Below are 21,627 nucleotides of genomic sequence, written 5' to 3' on the forward strand. Positions count from 1 at the left end.
GGGAGATAGGGGCTGCTCAGAGCTCCATGGACACCACACAGCCACCGGAGCTCACTGAAAAGGAAGCCGCCCAAGCCGCTGGGACTCTGGACACAGGCAAAACTGGGACTACCGGTGCCGCAATGGAGAAGCATGAAAGAAGGAAGGAAGCTCCAACAGGCCGCACGGACTCAGGCACTGAGAGCCCGACCTACAGAACGCAGAGCCAAAACCTACCAAACCCAGCCGATGCGGCTAGCGAGGAGGACTTTGTCGTGTTGGAAAGGGACGACGTCTCGTTGTCACCCGATGGAAAACGTAGCGCTACGGAAGCACCGGGGTGTCACCGAACCTCAAGCGTTGCAGGCTCACCCTCGCAGCACGAGAGGGTAATGGATCTAAATTCGGCTAAAGTGTCAGGTGTCGGGTGTCAGTTGAAAGGGGCCGATGATACCGGAGCTGCCCAGTCTCGGGAACTCGGGGACGGATATACAGCAAGCAACGACCGAGACCGCGACGCCGGGAGTAGAGGACAAGCAAAGGCTCCTGATAACCCCGAAGGGAAAGCCCTGTCGACAGAAACAGGTGTTGTGTCAGTTACAAAAGACAGTAAGTGCACCGACAATATGGAGGAAACCACAGCTCTGCGCGAATCTCAACATCCAACACAAAAACACCAGAGAGCGAACCAGTTTGCCGATGCCGTCTCAAAGAGGGCCAAAGGAGACGCCCCGCAAAGCGATGCTGACCCTCGCCGTCCAAGGGCTCAGCACCGCGGCAGCATGCATTTTCCCACGTCTTCGTTCGGTCAAAGCGACGTGATCATTTTCCCGCCGCCTGAGAATGAGGGCTGCGACGGGACGGCGCGGGTCGCCAGCTTGACAGGGGAGAGCGATCTCGTTTGTTCATCGGCTGTGATCGCCCCTCCCCCCACGGTGCTCCCCTTCCCCCGTCAACACGCGTCCGAGCCCGCGCGGCCCGCCAGTGCCGGCGCGGACCCGGCGCAGACGGCACCCGAGGGCACGGACGATTTGAGCCGGGGAGAGAAGCCCAAAATAAAAGGCCCGCCTCCGCCTGTTCCCAAAAAGCCCAAAAATCCATTTATTAAGCTTAGACAGGCGCAATTACATTCAAATGATGTTCAACGAAGGGTTAAAGACACTCGACACAGTGAAGAGAAGGTGAAGAGAAGGCACACGTTTCATTTTAATCAAGGCCTTTCGTGCAATATTTCCCCCAATCAGGATATGTGCTCGCTCTGGGACGATACTGGTTCCTACTCCATCCCGTCCAACGTGCGACGCCTGTCAATGGGTCTTGGACACGGGGGGGGTGCCTCAGCGGGACAATGGCCACACAGGAGAGATGATCGGTTCAGAGAAATGATCGACTTTGACTACTGCATTCGTATGGCCAATGTTTCACCCGATGAGGAGCCAAAGAATCTGGACATGTTGCAGGAGGGAGCTTTCACGGATAAGCAAAACAGAAAGGTCCCTCCTCCGGTCGCGAAAAGGCCTCAAAATCCATTCGCGCCTGAAATGCTCCCAGTTGCCGAGGTCGTAGCAGACAAGGAACTTCAAACACCGACGCCGTCGCTTTTGGGGACGAGAGCCGCACATGAGGAGCCCCAGTCCGACATTGTCGGCACGCGGGTCGGCCACGGGAACCTATCCAAAGACGCGTGCGACGTGAATCGGCGCAGAAGTGAAGACAAAGCGGTCGAGAGTGAGGTGGGCTCCTACAAACCTGTGGCTGAGCTGATCAAGGAAACAAATCAAATGCACCGGGGTCTCAAACATCAGGGCCGGTCCAAACCCGACGGGACGAAGGCCCACGTCGGGGCGGTCGAGCAGAGCCAAAGCCTGAAGGTGTCCCAAATGAAGAACGCCTTTGACGTCCCCAAGAAGCCTGTGGAGAGACCCCCAGAGGTAAAATCCTCACCGAAGAAGGGTAAGGCTTTTACATTCTTTGCTATAGTGACTTTTTTTTTGTTTTCTACATGCATGGCATTAGGCATGGCTCTGAGGCGTTTGTATATTTTACTTACCATTCACAGATTTGCTTGCAGGACAGAAATGATGATGAATGATGATTGATGAATTGAATGTGCGATGATTGAATGTGTAGTTTGAACGTCCGTTTAAAAAAAATGCAATGGACCTTTCATCCATGCTCATTAGGCCTCAGTAGGAGGTCTGTCAACCTCACCCTGACTTTGATGATGTGTAATATATTCATGGCATTCGATGATTCTTAAGCCAATACATTTTGAGACTAACGTCTTTATCTTTGATTCGGTCAGGTGATGTCGGGCTTTATACGGACGGTTTTTACAGTTTAAAGAGGTTGACGGATGGATTCTTTGACTGCATACAAAACATAACCAATGTGCATCCAGAGGACTTTAGCATACATGTGATGTAAGATATATTATACGTTATAATAAGTTAAATTACAGTTCTCCTCACCTTTTGTCCAGACAATGCAAGCTTCCTATTTTTCTTCCTTTTCTTGTGCAGCGGCGGCCAGACAAATTTCTCCCACAGCATTGTTCGCTATGCTTATTTGCATTTTATCGTTTTCGATCTTTTGAGATTCTTGCCTGCTTGCCTTTATAACAAGGAACGCAGCCCACTTGTGCCTGCGTCTGCTATTTCGAGACAGACCAGTGCTTCTCAACGTGGCGTCCGGGGACCCCCAGGGGTCCTTCCAGAGGTCACAGGGGGGACATTCACACATGAATAGTCACAGGTCACCGTTATTTAATTTACGAGATGATAACAGCATGCGATAATGTGCAAAAATGACAGTCTTGATCCTAGTTTCACTGTTATCACCCAAATTATAGCACAGGCAGTCATGGAATTCTGGAACAAATCATATCTAACGATAAAAAAAAAAAAAAAATCCTCTCAGATCGTCGCGCAAGAGACACAGTGAGTATGCAACTGAGGCTCATTGGTTTGGAAAAAGGGGTTAAGATCCCCGTTGTGCACCGCCCAGGCCCCGGCCGGGCAGCGCTCTCCTGCATCCCGGCATCCCGCAGCAGAGAGACCCTCACTTCCTCCCGCTGCCAAAGGGAGGATTCTGCCGCATCTGCGCATGTGCAGTAGCCAGGCGGCAACGCGTCGCGGCGACAGCGATGAAAGGTTCGACTCTCTTTCGAGGATTCGGCGCTCTTGACGAGTCGCTCGGTGGAAAAAGAAGAAGAAGAAAAAAAAAAAGAGTGGTTCGATTTCCAGAGTCTTCGCGCGTACGATGTAGTCGGTGTAACGCGGGGTGGGGCGGGGGTGGGGGGGGGGGGAGCGGCGTCAGAAAAACCGGCTGGAATGAGTTGTGCGAGCCGTGGAATTCATTATCAAACAAAAATAAAAATAAACAACAATTTGGGCGGAGAAACGCAACGTCCGGGTCACAAAGACACGCAAACGCTTCCCCGCGTCAAACTTGCTTCTTTTTGGTGGAATCTAAAAGTGTAAAGCGGTCACATTCAATAGGAATAACACCAACCGCCTTGGTCCCTTTTTTTTTTCTTCTTCTTTTTGCCTTGGACTTTAATTCGGTCCTTGGTATCCACTGTTCAGTTCGTGAGTCTTTTGTCAGAGTGACTCGACCCCCCCCCCCCCCATCCCCTCGCCCGAGTCATTTAAAAAGGTTCGTTCGCTGCGAACGACTCGTCCACGGGTCTCGCGTCACTATTGAACGTAACGAGGCAGATGCTCGGTGGTGGTCGCTGGTCTCCGCGCAGGTGAGAGGACGATGCCCCGCTAGACACGTTGGCGTCGCCCAAACGTCCCCGACACACACACACACACACACACACACACACACACACACACCCACACCCACACACCCCCACCCACACGGCGTCGGGAGCTCGCTATTGGCACCGGGCGCTAGAGACCAGGCGGGCGGGCAAGGATCCATCCCGAAGGAGGGCGCGCCTCACACCCATTCAATGTGCTCTGATTGTCCGCTGCTTAGGAAAACAGCGCGTCGATCCGGGAGGTAAGCGGCTGCGAAACTGTGCGTCGTGCGCGCCGGGGCTTTGCGGCGTTTTGGGCGCGGGGAGCCGCCGACAGCAGGGGTCCGGGGAGGAGGGAGGAGGGAGGAGGGGGGGGTGGGAAAAAAAAAAAAGAAGCAAAAACGAAATGTGCACTTGCGTCATGTAATGGATTGCAGCTGGCGGCGTCCCACGGCTAGCTGCCCGCTAGCATTAGCATGGCTAACTTGGGGGTGGGGGGGGGGGGGGGTCTGGTCTGGTCTGTAGAAATGCATCGATCAAACCTCATGTGCACGGGGCGGGTTCCAAAACGCTGCGTTGTTTTTTTGTTTTGTTTTTTCATGCGAGCACCGTTTCTCCAGATGCTCCAGTCTCTGTATGCGTACAGTGATTATTTGAAATATAATAGCGCCCCCCCCCCCCAGCCTGTCTGGTCTCCATCCCTGTGTTGGAGGTGCTGTAATGTGTAATGTGCTCATACAGATGCAGGGGCAGTGCGGCGGAACACAACCAACATCATCAGCATCATAATAATATCAACAACAACAACAACCGTTGTTTGTATAGAATCTTTCAGACACACTATGCAGCTAACATGACTTTATATTAATAGAAGGCAATCAAATAATAATAATAACCTTTTGTTTGTATTGAATCTTTCATACACACCATGCAACTCACATGACTTTATTAATAGAACTCTAATAATAATAATAAAATAGCTGCAGGCAGCAATACACAGGGTCCAGTTTAGTCGTGTTAGGTCTTATCTATCTATCTATCTATCTATCTATCTGCGATGGAAGTTGACCTTTGGTGTTGTGTTGGGAAATAATGTGTGTTGTAAGTGGTTACTAAGGGAAACACAAACTTGCGTCATTTTAGGGGTGAAGCCTCTCTGTGGATTCAATTTACGATCGGTGACGTTTCCATGAAATTCGAAAAACGTCGAGGTCTTTCTGCGAGTGCAATTTCACGGGGTTCTAGTTTTTCCCGACGCGCTCCGGTTACGTGAAGGCATCGCTGATTCGTCTAGTGGACTTGACGTGGGGACGGGTTTCTGTGGATTCATGTCTTTTTTTTTTTTTTTTTTTTCCATTCATCAGGCGAAGTAATGGAGACCAGAGACAAAATATCAATCGAACAGATCCACAGACATCTACCCGCTTAGAAGGCACATAAACAAACACACAGTTTGTAATCTCGAACCACTACAGAGCGAGGCAGTCTACACTGCACGCTGAACACGGTGCCAATGTACATTCTGAATCAGAACCTCTAGTTTTATAGTACGCAGAATGATGACGTAAAGCGTTTTACTGTAAATCTCCTCTCGTTGCATTCGTTTTCGAACATTGGCGAACGTTGACCCCAAGTATCCAGGTGGATCCGTATGTCGATCGATTTGGATGAGAGTTGAACTACAAGCTGTTTGCCGCATTCCAATGAGACATAAATCGTGTTCGTAACTTCTGCCGTTCTTCTGTTTCAGATAGTTTTAGCCCTAACAATTTTGAGAAAATCCTAACAATAGGGGATCCAGCCCTGCGCGCTGCACCAATAATAAAGAAAAAACACTAAAAAGTAAATGTACTCTTTTAGTTTGGGTCGTCAATTTAGACATTGAAGGATCACAGTCATTGTTTTCTGGAAGTATTGGAACTCAAATTATTAGTCATGAACTACTCCCCAAGAAATTTGAGTTGGACCATTCATTTTGTGGGGGTGGGGGGCACAATTAATGTATTATTCTGAACATATTAAAGGAGACTATTTTGATTTAGTCAGACTGGACTGTCTGGTGGCAACTCGTGTTTGTTTGAAGAAGCAGCATCATCTATGGTGTTATCATGAGTATCCAATAGCCGGGGTCCTAGAATATTTTATGGCGTTTAGGTGATATAATAATGATGGTGTAAAAAAAAAAAAAAAAAAGCCTTTTTCCATGTAGAGGCAAGGTTATTGAAGTTGTTCCGTGGGGAAAGTATGAGCTACATCATGGAAATAACTGAATTGCCAAGGCCAGTCGTGCAATGCATGCGACATAATGCTGACTAAATGTGTAAGAGAGGAGTGGGTCCTGTGCATCCCAGCAGGAGAAAGTAGGTCAGCAGCAGCAGCGTGTGAGACGGGCAGGGTCTCTCTGAATCCTTCGTCTCACTGTCGGATGTCTGGGCGCAAGGTGTGAAGGCAGCAACGGACGATTGAACATTCTGTCCCGACCTGGACGCCATGATTATTCTGTCATTCTGGCAAAGATTAGTTCCTAGAAGTGTTCTCTCTGGGAAAGGGATGGATATGAAACCATTAAACAACCCCTTTGTGTCTTTACTTTGACGTATCAACATTTATGAACATATTCTTTTGGACATATTTAAAGTAATTCACACAATGGACCAAGAAGGCCTGCCCCTAAAGGTGCACTGTGTAGAATTTACGGAACGGACTTGGCAGAAATTGAATATAATATTCCTAAGTATGTTTTAATATAGTGTATAATCCCATGAAAATAATAATCGTGTTTTCGTCACTTTAGAATGAGCGGTTACGCTTCCACAGAGGCCGCCGTGTAGGGCTGTATCCGACTCTGAATTTTGTCCGTCTAATTAGATTTGGCTCTTCAATGCGAGTATTCGGCAGGGAGCAGCCTGACTGTGCCTATAGGCAAGATAGGCGGCCGCCCTGGGGGCCGTCTCGGGGGGGGGGGGGGGGGCGCTGAGAGGGAGCGATCGGGGCACATATTGCGCACCTGTCTTCCTCTCTGATGGTGCCGACGATGCACGCCAGCGATGGGGTGCCCGCGACCGGCGCGCCAAAACAGGTGGGTTTTTATTGTAGATGTAGGTTATTTTATTTTACATCTACATACACAGCTGTGCGCAATAGGGACACTTTCTCCGTGACTCTCTCCCCGATTAACCTCTCTCCCTGCGTTATGCGCAAAAAATAATCTCAACGTGTCTACGAGTCGTGCCCCGTCCCCACACTGGTTTAAGTTGTTTTATTTGGAGGAACGGGGGACGGCGATCATGGCACAAGGAGAGCCGTGTTCGATTCACACATATGAAAATATATATATGATTTCCCATTGAAATGTTATCCCTGTGCATTTTGTAAGCGGTTTTAGCCTGTTATTGTAATACACACCGACTAAAAAAGGGGGCAGCCCTTACGCCAGGTTGCACTGCCATGTTTCTACAGTCGCCCAGAACGGACAAACCAAACAGTGGCTCTAGAGAGGGCCTTTTGTGAGTTTTGCAGCCACCGTCTCTTCCGCGGAGGCCGTCATGTTGCACTGCCGTGGGGGGTGGGGTATGCAGTCGGTTATGATCTGCAATCTCACTACTAGATGCCACTACATTGTACACACTGCACCTTTTAATGCACAATCCAAAATTTCTCAAAGGTTTCCATTAGAAGCATGTAGCGGCGAGCTAAAGCACTACCTGATGCTGATCATCCATTTAAAAAGTCCTGAAGAAATAAAATTCACATACGGATCAGATATTAGTGAAAAACAAAACAAATCTGAACCAAAATATTCAGTTGGTCTAGGTTAACTGAGACGTCACTCTTCTCATTTTATATGAACGAGAGGAGATTTACAGTAAGACGCTTTATGACGTAATTATAATATTTACTATAAATGTACAGATTGCGATTGAGAACGTCCAGTCTGCGGCATGGACTTGGTCACAGAAATATCACATTTGTCATTTTCATGGAAATGTAACTTAGTGAAGATGTAAAAAAAAAAAAACCCAAACTCATCTTTACAAAGAAATTACGTGAATTAGACTGCAATCGAAAAAATATGTCATAGTTGACGTATACAAGACACAATATCTACCGTCATTGAGACTCCGGATGTACTTCACTGAAACAAGGTATGCTATAACAATCACAAGCTATAGTTAAAAATAAAATACTTTTTTGTAATAAACATTATATATTATACGTAAACATTCTCCTATAACTAAACTTAACAAATTAGTGAAAAGGCAGAAAGTGTTCTTGACCTTGACAATTTATTTATTGAATTAAAATATTAAATGATTAATACATATTTGAATTGCAAATTTATGTTAAAGTTACATAAATGTTTGCATTACAATATAGACAAGTCATCTATTAAACAGAATTTTACAAGTATACATAGAACCAATAACTAGAACCCTGTGTATTGCTGCCTACAGCTATATTTATTATTATTATTTATCTATTTTTTGAGATGCAGCTACAGTCAATTTCGAAGACACGCCTACTTTTCTCCACATAATTTATGTTGTCAGAATAAACTAAAGTTTAAATTGAAGGATTTGCGACCCATAGGTAAACACGCTGCAAATTGTGAAAGTCACGCAGACACGTAGCCTGGAAACCAGACTAATCTGTGAGATGATGTTTCATTTGCGCTGCAGAATACATCCGTCCACTCCACCCTCCATTTAAAACTGATTTCCACCCGACCTTGCCACGGTTGGGCCAATCACAACCGTTTATCTAATATGGGTCGTGTTTGGTAATGATGATGCAGAGGGGCGCTGTTGACGCACCTTACCAAGATGGCTGACGTGGATCGGTCTGTTGAATCCGCTATCACGACAGTATTAAACAAACTGGGCGGTATATTCTCTCTAAAAAGATTTTGATAGGATTTGGTAAAGGTTTAATTTACCAACTCACTCGCTCAGCGCTACTTGACTGATTGGTTGTAGGTCTATCCAATGCTCTGGTTGGTTGTTGGTCTATCCAGTGCTCTGGTTGGTTGTAGGTCTATCCAGTGCTCTGGTTGGTTGTAGGTCTATCCAGTGCTCTGGTTGGTTGTAGGTCTATCCAGTGCTCTGGGTGGTTGAAGGTCTATCCATTTGAGTCCAGAGACATTTTGGTCTGCACCCGTTGGCAACGCCCCTTGAAATTTGAAAATGAACTGAGAGATTCCAGACTTATATGCATCTGCGAATTGACGGAGTGTGGGCAAACAAGCCGCGGTGAGCAGACCCCAGAGAGGCGTCGCCGGCGCTGAAGACTCTCCCCGCGGTCAATTAGCCGAGAGCCCAAGTAAAAGCAAACACGCCGTCACTGTACGGTGCATCCTCTTGGGTCGTTTGTCATCCTTGGTCACTTTGAACAAGCTTTTTTAATTTGGTCATAATCATTAGCTAATTTATTCTACAAGTGTACATGTTGTTGGTTTGATGGGTCGAATCAACATCAGTGTTCGACCTTCCTGCATGTTGCAAAAAGTCCTTTGGCTCATACCGCCACCAAATCGAGATTACGCAAAATGATGAATGCCACAAGGTTTACCATCAAATATCGTCATATGTACATTTTACAGGCTTGATGTTTTATCAATCTTCAGACTTGTAAACGAATAAATACTTATAAATGAAAAACATATTACAAAAAGATGTAAGAAGCTACAGTAAAGTCTTTTTTTTCGTGAGGCATGTGAATGTGTTTTATAAATCTATTTGAGATAAAATGAATCATACAATGTACATGTGTTGAAGTGGAACATTATTTATGTCTGTTTTAAACAGGTGTGTGTCCGTGTGTGTCCATGCGCAGATATGTTGAGGCGTGTTGTGCGACAGAGCAAGTTCCGTCATGTTTTCGGTCAGGCTGTGAGGAATGACCAGTGCTACGATGACATCAGAGTTTCCCGGGTCACATGGGACAGCTCCTTCTGCGCCGTCAACCCCAAGTTTGTCGCCATCATTATAGAGGCCAGCGGGGGCGGAGCCTTCCTCGTCCTTCCACTGCAGAAGGTGGGCGATTGTGTGTGTGTCCCCCCCCCCCCCCCTCTCACACACACACACACACACACACACACACACACACACACACACACACACACACACACACACACACACACAAGATCTATATATTGGACATTGGTTGATTCGGTATTGAAATGGACTGGCTTTATGATCAATAAATTACGAAATCTCACTCATCTGAAATGCAAAGTGGCTTTTATGAAACATAACCATGAAATTAATTCACGTTTTTGGGATCGTAAAGTACAGTAGGAAAACACTGCGCTTCTCTGAGCCGCATTACATAGCTACCATTTGCCGGGTTTCTCTGTGATTTCACTCCCTGATCCTGATAAATGTGTCACGCCAATTCCACAACGCTCCCATGTCACCAACGATGTGACTTCTGCGATCAGATGGTAGAAGTCCTCCACAGTATTCAGAGGGAACCATCTGGACTCTCCGTTTGGCACGAGAGGTTGTGGAAAGAGAGGGGGAGAGGGCGCAGCCGGCTGCGTTAGGTGGCCAAATGTTCTGCTGACATCACACGTGTGCGTGCCCGGCCGTTCCCGGCAGTGTTATCGAACAGGGCTGCGAGCAGCGCTAATCAGTTTTTGCGGATCAACATATATTGGGGCGTTCTTGGCTTCTCCCGCTGCACGTCACACTATGAATGGGGGCAAAGAAAGGACCCGTAGACGTCTCCCCTAACAACACAATCGCGGCCCTTGAAGACGCCAAGACCGTCATCCATTACCTCGACAGCCTCTATAACCAGCTCGCAAGTCTATCTATAAAAAAAATTTTAACCATATGGTGAGAAACCCAAAATGATTTCTTGGTCGTGCTGATAAATGTTGGGCAAAGTTACTTGATTGTGTTGCAATTTGTGTTCCAACTAGTTCTAGGAAATGGCATGTCGGCCTTTTCCAAAGGAATTCAAAAATCATAATAAATTAATTTTACCAGCCTGATGAATATTAGCCATTGAGCATCATTCTAGATATGTTTATTATTAGTATTTTTTTTTTTTTTTTTATGTTCACCTCATACCACATCCAGCAACGCTCCTTCCTGCACCTTTTAAAGAGCCGTCTTGTGTTTGCAGACGGGTCGAATAGACAAGGTCTACCCCACGGTGTGTGGACACACAGGCCCCGTCCTGGACATCGACTGGTGTCCTCACAATGACCTTGTCATCGCTAGCGGCTCAGAAGACTGTAAGGTCATGGTAAGGAAGCTGTTTATTTAAGTCCTGCCAAGCTTGCCCCTCCCCCGTTCTGTGTAACACAACCATTGAATCTTCAATTGCTCTGACGTGCTCTATGCATTAGGGCTTTTTTGTTTTCAATTTTATTTCTTTGTAATTGAAATTATCCAACCATAGTAGGATATACAAGTTTGCCTCACGCAGGTTAAATATTATCAATATTAACTATTTGTGTGTTTATAGGTCTGGCAGATCCCTGAGAATGGGCTGGTTGATCCTCTTTCAGAACCCGTTGTGGTGCTGGACGGCCATTCCAAGAGGGTTGGCATCGTGACCTGGCATCCAACCGCCCGAAACGTCCTCCTAAGTGCAGGTACCCGATGACCTGATGACCCATGATCCCCGGCCCCCCCAGCCAAAATAATGTTATCCGTCTAGCAAATGGACCTTACTTTGTCTAGCGTGCTGAAGAGAAAACTGCCGCAACCCATAAATGGCCGTCTGTCGGTGCATTCAACTTATCTTGTCGTGTGTGTGTGTGTGTGTGTGTGTGTGTGTGTGTGTGTGTGTGTGTGTGTGTGTGTGTGTGTGTGTGTGTGTGTGTGTGTGTGTGTGTGTGTGTGTGTGTGCGCACGCTGGCCGTACTAATAATTGTCAAAAATTTTAGGGTGCGACAACCAAATCATCATCTGGAATGTTGGCACGGCAGAGGCCATGATCAACCTGGAGGACATGCATCCCGACGTCATCTTCAGCGTCTGCTGGAGCCGCAACGGCAGCCTCATCTGCACCGCCTGCAAGGACAAGAAGGTCCGCGTCATCGACCCGCGCAAGGAGAAGATTGTCGGAGTGAGTCAGGACGCCAACAACCACCCGACTACGAACGATGCACGTCAACCGGAGTTATACTTACACGCGATATATAGCTGCATTGATATTGTTTTGTCTTAACGTCTGTAAATAAGACGGGCAGTCGGCGGCAATTTGAGGTCGGCTTTGCCACTGCGCGCCGTCCGTAACCCGCCCAAGCTTTTTGTAGTCGGAAAGGATCCGATTTAAAGGCGGCGTTTCGCCCGCCGTGACATTGCAGCCGCACATTGTTCGGACGAAGTGACCGCTGGAACACCGCCGGCTGTTTTAAAGGTCACTATCCAGGAAACTGAAAAGTCTGGAAACGCGTGTGTTTTTACAGGAGAAGGACAAGGCCCACGAGGGAGCTCGGCCAATGAGAGCCATCTTCCTCGCCGACGGAAACATCTTCACCACTGGATTCAGCCGCATGAGTGAGCGCCAGCTAGCCCTATGGAGACCTGTATGTTACGTTACTCTACATCGTTGAATGTTCTTGAATCTTGAATGTTCATAAAGTCGACCTCGGAGCCATTTGCAGCGCTTACTTTCTGGTCCTCTGTCCGCAGGATAACATGGACGAGCCGATATCCGTTCAAGACATGGACACAAGTAACGGCGTGCTCCTGCCCTTCTATGACCCGGATACTAACATAGTGTACCTGTGTGGAAAGGTGAACGAGCTAATTCCGTAATAAAAAAAATAATAATTTGAAACGCGGTTTTGTCTTTGAACCGTGGATTGGTTATAGGTCCCTGACCTCTCTGTGAAATGCCTTCAGGGCGACAGCAGCATTCGGTACTTCGAGGTCACGGACGAGTTGCCGTACGTCCACTACCTCAGCACCTTTTCTACCAAGGAGCCGCAGAGGGGCATGGGGTACATGCCCAAGAGAGGCCTGGACGTCAACAAGTGTGAGATTGCGAGGTACTAAACCAGCGCTGTCAAAAATTGCTTTTTAACTTTCTTACCAATAGAGGGCACTTGTGGTTCTCAGATTGGTCGTCATACCCTACAGGACGTTTGAAGATGCATTTTGAACTTTGTTCATTTCCCACAAAATTTCTTGCTGCTCTAATACCCCTCTCACAGGAGAGCTCATAATGCGCATGTACACTTTTGTCGAAACAATAACATTATATGATGTAAATTCTCCTTTTAGATTTTATAAACTACATGAGAGAAAATGTGAGCCAATCATCATGACAGTCCCCCGTAAGGTAAAGCTGCTGTGGCTGAAGATTATTATTATTATTATTATTATTATTATTGTTATTATTATTATTATATATAAATATATTTTTTTCCATTTTGTAATTGTAAATGCAGCTGCTATGAGTCCGTTGGCTCTGCTTATCTGATTGCTGGCTCCCTTCCCCCGACGCGCAGTCGGATCTGTTCCAGGACGACTTGTATCCCAACACGGCGGGTCCGGACCCGGCCCTGGAGGCGGAGGAGTGGTTTGCCGGCAAGAACGGCGACCCCATCCTCATCTCTCTCAAAGACGGCTACGTCCCGGCGAAGGGCCGCGACCTGAAGGTGGTGAAGAGCCACGTCCTGGAGAACAAGCCGGCCACGAAAGCTGAGAACTCCCCCGCTCCCCAGAAGCAAGCCCCCCCTCAAACCTCACTAGTAAGTATTAATAATAACACAGATTTAGGCTGGATTCAACAGTTTTTTGCAACTACTTGAAGAGTATTTTCCAACCATGGCCTCCATTTTAAATAAATAAATAATTAAAATCTTGGTCCCTTGGTCTCTGAATGCTTTAAAATACAAGCATTGAGAGCGGTGTACAGCATGCATTAACTTACCTCTCTTCTGCAGCCTCTCACTGTCTCACATGCAGGATCCTAAAAAAATCCCATTTAAAAAAAAAAAAAAAAAAAAAAGATATTGTCATTTGAATGAACCAACGGTGAAATCATAATAGTCTATAACACAGAAAGCTGAGCCTGCTCTTTCAGATTAAACCGCAGCCACCAGAGCGCGGCATACCTGGCGACCGATTATTAATGCCCCGCTTTTTCCATTTCTGTCTATAAACAGATTCTGAAAAAATGTAAATGACAATTCCAGTTTCCAAAACTTGTGGGAGGCAAAAGGCGTCAGTAATCACGTAATTCACGAGCTTCCCCATCGTTCGCCGCCATAATCCTCACAGCAGAGTTGAATGGGGCTTGGAAATTTAAAGTGGTGTATGACAGCACAGAGTGGAGCTCTTGTTTTGTTGTATAAACAAGTTTTCCAACCAAAAAAGAAAAAAATCTATTCACAGCCTTCCAGTGGCACATTAGGTTGGTTCAGTTGGTTTAAACTCCATCCGATGTGTCGTAAAATGTTGTTCTATTGGTTCATTTTAATGTTATTTACTGTGTTAATATAAAGTTGAAAGTGTTTGAACTATCTAGTTCATATTCACTTAATTTCCTTTAACCACTGTGGATCATATCTTAATTTATTACCTTCAGAGTTGGGTAAAAAATACTAACGTTGCGTTTAAATTAACCCATAGACAGGCCCTTATGGTATGACCCTGTGTAATGGTACATTTATGAGCACAACGTTCAGTTCTGTTTGAATGCCTAAAAAGATTTAATAAAAAATGAACATGTGCTCATAATGACACATGCCGACTGTCCTTTTATCTCTTTTCTCTGTCAGAAAATGGAAGACAAACTGGAAGAAGTGCTGCGAGAGTTCAAGTCGCTCAGGGACCGCGTCATCCTCCAAGACCGTCGAATTGCCAAACTGGAGGAGCAGGTTGCCAAGGTGGCCATGTAAAGCACCACCCCCCTCCGGGACCCTTTTGTCTGTGGGATCACCAAGTAGGTGGGGGCGACGCCACGGCCAAATTCATACCAATTGGGCTCCATTCCGCTTGGCATCTTCCCCCTGATGAGACCAAGCTTACATTCCAAGATGAACTTTTCATTTTTTAATTTTTTTTCTCCTCATTATTCATCCCGCTTCAGTCGGTCCTAAAATGCAAAAACTCCTGAAATACTTGTACACCTTTTACTATTGATTAAATATACATTTGTTTGTCTGTTTTTTTGTTTTTTTTTCTTATAAATTGTGGTAAAGAACATTCTGATGTGGTTTGTATTTACTGCTCAAACTGTATGTAGCCATGAGTGTTGCCATACTTTTATCTTGTGTTGCCAAATTTGAATTGTATGTGGTTAAATGCACTGCTTTTACATTTCTTTCTCATTTTGTACATTCCCTTTACAGCCTGATAGAATGATTTCATAAAACTGGAGGATTTTCTCAGACAATAGCTTTTAAACTTTGTTTTTTTTTTTTTTCCCCCGTGCCAATATGCTTGTGGTGATGAGCATCAGGTCTCAGAATGTGAAAAATTCCTTCTAATTCAGTTATCTCCTCTTCTGGGCTTAGAAATTAACTTGGGTTTTTTTCGCAGGAGGGGGGGGGGCTGCCTAGGAACACTGCATCTCTCTCTCTCTGGTGTAAATGTTGTGTACGTGTAGTGGTGCCTCTTCTCACTGTTAGGGGTCAAACTGAGGTCACCCTCTCCAGTGCATATTTAGCGTTTGGAAGGGACGCTCACTCAGCTCTTGTTTCACTGAAGCCCTGACAAATAGTTCTGTGCACATAATAAAGATTGTACACATGGAAATGCCTGTCCTTCTTTTTCTATTATATACCTACACGGATCAGCCACAACATTAAAACCACCTGCCTAATATTGTGTAGTTTCCCCCTAGTGCCGCCAAACGGCTCTGACCCGTCGAGGCATGGCGTCCACAAGACCTCTGAAGGTATCTGGCACCAAGACGTGAGCAGCAGATCTTGTAAGTTGCAAAGTGGGGCCCCTATGGATCAGGCTTGTTGTTCCAGCACATCCCATAGATGCGTGATCGGATTGAGATCTGGAGGCCAAGTCAACACCTTGAACTCTTTGTCATGTTCCTCAAACAATTTCTGAACAATTTCTGCAGTGTGGCAGGGCACATTATGCTGCTGAGAGGTCACTGTCATCAGGGAATACTGTTGTCATGAAGGGGTGTACTTGGTCTGCAACAATGTTTAGGTGGGTGCTACGTGTCAAAGTAACATCCACATGAAAGCCGGACCCAAGGTTTCCCAGCAGAGCATTGCCCAGAGCCTCAAACTGCCTCCTCTTCCCGTAGTGCATCATGGTGCCGTCTCTTCCCCAGGTAAACCACGCACACGGCCATCCACGTGACGTAGAAGAAAACGTCATTCATCAGACTAGGCCACCTTCTTCCATTGCTCCATTGTCCAGTTCTGACGCTCACGTGCCCATTGCAGGAGCTTTCAGCAGTGGACAGGGGTCAGCATGGGCACTCTGACCGGTCTGCAGCTACACAGCCCCATACACACCAAGCTGTCATGCACTGTGTGTTCTGATGAACATATCTTCTGACCTTTCTATCATAGCAGCATTAACATTTACTGCAATTTGTGCTACAGTAGCTCTTCTGTGGGATCGGACCAGACGGGCCAGACTTCGCTCCCCACGTGTACTAGTGAGCCCATCGGCGCCCATCACCTTGTCGCTGATTCACCGGTTGTCCTTCCTTGGACCACTTTTGGTAGGTACTAACCACTGCATACCGGGAACACCCCACAAAACCGGCCGTTTTGGAGATGCTCTGACCCAGTCGTCAAGCCATCACAATTTTGCCCTTGTCAAAGTGGCTCAGATCCTTACACTTGTCTGTTTTTCCTGCTTCCAACGCATCACCTTCAATAACTGACTTTTCACTTGCTGCCTAATATATCCCACACCTTGACCGGTGCCATTGGTACGAGATGATCAATGTTATTCGCTTCATCTGTCAGTGGTTTTAATGTTGTGGCTGATCTGTGTAAATATCAGTCTTTGGCCCAGGTTCCTTCTCTACTTTGCATGAAGCATCTGAGTGAATTTTCCAGCACCAAACCACTGGGTGCTTTAGAAGGACTCAGTCCCTCAGTATTCCATCCTGGTACTTTTCACATACTATTTCAGCGTGCTACGGTTTTGGACGTACTAAACACTTTCCAGATGCAGCCTATCTGTGTATTTTGTGAGAGCAGCAATTATTCATACCACGGTCAGATTAATAAGGAGATACGAATATGAGGCACCCCGCCAGCTCCCTTAATTTTATTTGACAGTTTAGTAAGTCAATTAGTAAGTAAAGTTAATTTGTGATCAAAGTCCTTCTTATCTCTCAGGAAATGCTGCTCATGGAAAAAAAAAATTGATTTAAAATGACTGCCTTAAGCACATTATCGTTGTCACTGACTTAACGGCCCCGCAGTTTCAAGATTTATAGTCGTGAAACTGGTCTTCTGAAACTGAGTAACTTCCTGAGTAACTTTCACACAACGGAGAGCACTTCCTGCTCTGTCATTCAGGATGGCGTTGGAAACATCGAGTCACACAGGGCGGATTGTTTCCCCAAAGCTTTAGCCCCTGCATCATCGCCGCTCTCCTAAATGTACGAGTAAGTCGAGCCAACGTTCTTGCCAAAAGATGAAAGCTGCATTAGCAGTAAATGCAGCAGCTCTTATTTTCATGTCAATAACCCAAAGACATTATTATTCCAGCCCTCCTGCCTTCATCGGTATTTAACCTGAAACAAAGCACTCACTCCGTCTGTCCAGCTGATCACTCGACTCCACCCTGGCGACTCCTTCAAGTTCCACCTTCCGCACGACACGATAATATGACCGGCGTTTCCGAGTTGCATATCTTTACATCGACGTTTTGTGAGTTTGCATCGGATGTCGTTGCTTCCTGTTTCTTGGAACAGGCAGTTCTAAAAGCAGCTTGACAGCGCGCGCAGAATGCCGCTTCAGGACCGCTAAGTTGATCCGAGGTCGACCTTCATCTCCCAACCCGTTTCCATCCATCCACTATGGTGAGTCCGATTTTATTATTGTAGTATTGCAAAAAAAAAACGCTTACCAGAAACTTACTGTATTTTCAGTTTGTCAGTTGATTAAGTTTCATAATTTTCCATACTGCTTTATAATAGAAATAGTGTAACAAAGGAAATTACTTAATCCCAACCGCTTACTCACAATTGCATCTATATGCTTCCTTTTTTTTTTTGTTTGTTGTTTTTTAACCTGGTTAAAACAAGCCGTGCTGTTCTTCTCAGCTCTAGACTAGCTGCTCAGAATTGAAATTTGCGCAACAAGTGGGCAAACTCACGCACGTCCATGTACGCGTTTGTTATGGAACTGTGTGTGTGTGTGTGTGTGTGTGAGTGAGTGTGTGACTGTTTCACCATGACATGCTGCTGACATGGTGGCCGAGTCACATGAGACGGACAAGGCTCTTCCTTTTGTCCGTATCTTCGGCAAAAAGACATTACATTGAAAACAACAATAATAAATGGATAAACACCCATTCAACAACGCCACATGTCAATAGCTTCAGCCTTCTTGTATGAAACCAACTCCTCTTGATCTAGACTTCCCTCTTTCTCCACAGACCACTCACTGAATCATGGTGTTACTCGGCATCAGGGAGTATCCAGTGATTCTTTGCGGCGTCTTTCTTTTGTTCTCTGCGGAGTCCAAGGACACGAGCGTCCCAGAAGTCGGCAGCACGGGCTCGGCCGCCCCCGGAACAGCCGGCCGGCCCGCACCGCTTCCAGCTCGTGAACAAGACCGCTGGCCTTCTCCCAGACACACGGCACCCACAATTATCCCCGACCTCAAAACCGCTCTGGCCCAGAATCCCTCTCCCAAAGCTGCTGTTCTCAGTGCTTTTACGACGGCGGCGGCGAGAACGAGCGGCGTCTCGCTCCCAGTGGAAAACGAGGGATTGGTCGGCAGCACCCGAGGCCTTGACTCCGGAGACGGTGCCACTGGACGGGACGTTGTTAGCAGCACCCCAGGAACAAGGAAACAGATGGTGACCACCCCGCACATTTTCACCCTCCTCCCGTCAGAAAAAGCCACGGCAGCACAGGGAGCATCTTCAAGTTTGAAACCCGCCGTGACGTCCCCCCACCCGCAAGCCACCGCCCCCGGAACGCCGCCGATCACCGCTCATTCCTCTGCCGTCTCGGGGGTCTCCGCTGCGAATCCGGGAGCCGTCTCATCCGCGCCATCCGTCACGTCGTCTGGCTCGCCAGGGGGTCCGCTGTCGACTTCTGAGGAACCCACGACCGGCGCCGATCACCCTTCCGCACCTGATCCCCGCGTTTCCCCTCCTCCCACCCCGTCCCTCTTAACGCTCCGTCCCACAAGAGGAAGAGGCTCTACCACTTTCAAAATTCCACCAACACCACACCCCTCCACGGCTTTCTCTACCAATTCCTCTTCAGGAACACCGACTCCTCAAATCACCACCAAGCCGTCTGCTCCAACGAAGGGCTCAGTGACGCCGGTAACCAAGACGAAATGCCCCACGGAGAGTCCGGCGGGGCCGGGAGCTCCGGACTGCACCTCCGCCCGGCAACGCAGCATGGCGAGCCACTGCCTAATCGCTGTGGCTTTGCTGGCCGCGCTGACCACCATCTTCGTGGTCCTGACCGTTGCCTTCTGCACCAAGCTGTCGGCGAGGAGGCACCGCTACAACCTGCTGGAGGGTCGGCACGGCACTGAGATGGTGTGCATCTCCGCCCTCCTGCCTGAAGGAGCTCCGAAACTCAGTCAAAGCTTTTTATAGTCATGCAGATTAAAAGTATCAGTGTGTGTCTTGCCCGCGTTGTTTGTAAATGTAAATGTAAATAAATGGAGTTTTTATTTTTAGTTTTTTGCAAATTCTAAAATAAAAAACACGTTCTATGGAAAAATGAATTTGGTAAAAACTTCTCCGTGCATTCATCTTTTGTAGACTAGACTAGTAACGGTGTCTTAACAGTTCTCCCTAAAAAAAAAAATCTATTCGACAGCTGCAGCTGATTCAGAACGCTGCTGCTCGAGTCCTCACCAAGACCGAGGAAGGGGATCATATCACTCCAGTTCTCAGATCTTTTACGCTTCCTGCCCGTCAAAGAATTGATTTCAAAATACTACTGCGGGTTTATAAAGCAGCGAACGGTTTCGGGCCAAAATACAATTCTGATCTCTGGTTAACTTATGAAGCATCCGGCCGTCTCGGGTCGCCTGGGACGGGTCCGCTTTCTGAACCCAGAGTCATATCCAAACGTGCAGAAGCAGCGTTCGGTTTTCACACACCACGTATCTGGAACAAACTCAGAAAACTGCAGGTCTGCTGCAACTCCCACCTCTCTTAAATCAAGGCTGCAGACTTTGACTAAACCAGATATCAAGTCACTTTTATGACTTGATTTTACGCATTCTATTTTTCAACCTTATGTGTTTTTTCTTTGCACTTTGTCTTAATACATCTGACTTTTTATTTAAAGCACTTTGAATTGCCTGGTTGTTGAAATGTGAATGCCGGTGGCTTTGTGCGCGTTGTATTATAACGGCCTTGGCCCATCTGAAACAGCGGTATCAGATAACTGAAAGATCTCCAGCCCGGTTTTCCGGGGCTGTAGGATATTGCCTTGACGAGGTAAAAGGCTATCCAGGGAATAGGCGAAATAGTTGTCAACAAAGAGCAAAACAAGGTTTCGTTGATTCATTTCTTGCACTGCGCTGTAACTTTCATGCATTCCATGTATTATATTTTTTTTACTTTATGCATTCTACGTCCTTTTCATTTGTTGTTGAAATGTGCTATACAAATAAACTTGCCTTTCCTGGCCTTATAGTCATTTCTGTCATTTTCTGTTCTATTGCACGATGCACATGTGCAACTGTTATTTTAAACGGAGAACGTTTCTTCATGTTGCTGTAGACAACACAATAAACAAAAGAGCACAGGAGACCCTCGCCAGAGTTCCTCGAATGTCCGCTCTTTATGAAAGGCTTTTCTTTCACACTCGCTGAAATTGATATTCACTTCCTTTCACATGAAAAGGGGGTCCTGGAGGGTCGCTCAGAAGAAAACACATTTGCCCCTGAACGCAGTTGAGTGGAAAAAAGACGACCCAGAGTTTATGAACACACGCCAGTGTTTCCCAATCGTTTCTCTGCCACGGTCACTTTTTTTTTTTTTTTTTTTAATAAATGGATGGATCGATATGTAAACCATTCACATTCATTTTGAACGATGTCGATGCCTCGACTTTTTTTTTTTTTTTTTTTCTCGTGGACTTGAGTCCTCAGTAATCAATTTCAGTGTGTGAGTTTGAGAGTCACTCTTTTTTACCTGGACACCCGAGTCATTTGAAAGATTTGTTCGCTACGAATGAATCGTTTGCAACTCTTGCCTCCCTAACTAATAGTAGGCCATAATAATAAGTGCAGTTTTGTGACATTGAAGTGGTTGACAGGGTGGTGGTGTGCCATGGCAGGAAAAAAAGGAGGTTGACACTGTAGCTTATTTTACTTTTTCCAAAATCGCAATGGTGTGATTAGACAGATATTTAAAAAAAAAAAATTATATCTTTATTTTATTTTTCAAATTTGTCAAATACCTGATTTAATGTAAAAGCTGTTTGGAAATGATTTGTTCTATATCATCAGTAGAAAACCGTTTTTATGTTCAATCGTGTGCAACTAAAACAGACTCCGCCGAGTATCAACAGAACTGGGACAAACGTCAACATGGACTCTGGGTTACCTCATCTCATGTGATTCGATGACCATATAAAGTTGGACTTGCCTCGATTAATCCCAAACAAAGACGAAGCCAAAAAGACACTCAACGTGTTACCGCGTCCAAACGCTTCCCGGCGCCCGGCGGGCTTCTCCCCCTCAAGCGGTCACAATCCGCATGTGTTAAAATTTGATGCATAAGTGGAAAGCC

General features: G+C 46.4%; 1 protein-coding gene across 5 annotated transcripts; it reads left to right on the forward strand.

The window, feature by feature from the left end:
* On the forward strand, positions 1 to 15,435 carry LOC307243320 (coronin-1C-A-like). 5 transcript variants are annotated; one of them, XM_080018065.1, is made up of 11 exons: positions 1 to 1,932; positions 9,560 to 9,759; positions 10,859 to 10,981; positions 11,204 to 11,333; positions 11,628 to 11,809; positions 12,153 to 12,272; positions 12,379 to 12,483; positions 12,592 to 12,737; positions 12,973 to 13,030; positions 13,200 to 13,442; positions 14,475 to 15,435. In XM_080018065.1, the coding sequence occupies exons 1-11, from the start codon at positions 27 to 29 to the stop codon at positions 14,592 to 14,594; spliced, it is 3,333 nt and encodes a 1,110-aa protein (XP_079874191.1). In that variant the 5' UTR covers positions 1 to 26; the 3' UTR covers positions 14,595 to 15,435. The 5 variants fall into 5 exon arrangements, with proteins under 5 accessions (XP_079874191.1, XP_079874192.1, XP_079874195.1 ...); XM_080018069.1 differs by having other exon boundaries at positions 1,919 to 1,932; positions 9,532 to 9,759; XM_080018067.1 differs by lacking the exon at positions 1 to 1,932 and adding an exon at positions 3,704 to 3,730.
* The last annotated feature ends 6,192 nt before the right edge of the window (positions 15,436 to 21,627 follow it).

Source organism: Zeus faber (genome assembly GCF_960531495.2).
Source record: "Zeus faber genome assembly, chromosome: 17".
Classification (NCBI taxonomy): Eukaryota; Metazoa; Chordata; class Actinopteri; order Zeiformes; family Zeidae; genus Zeus; species Zeus faber.

Excerpts from the sequence above, each read along its gene's own strand:
- LOC307243320 (XM_080018065.1), top strand. The coding sequence starts at position 27 with ATGGACACCACACAGCCACCGGAGCTCACTGAAAAGGAAGCCGCCCAA. Across the intron at positions 11,810-12,152 it reads GCAAGGAGAAGATTGTCGGA|GAGAAGGACAAGGCCCACGA; the intron begins GTGAGTCAGGAC and ends GTGTTTTTACAG. Across the intron at positions 12,738-12,972 it reads AACAAGTGTGAGATTGCGAG|ATTTTATAAACTACATGAGA; the intron begins GTACTAAACCAG and ends TTCTCCTTTTAG.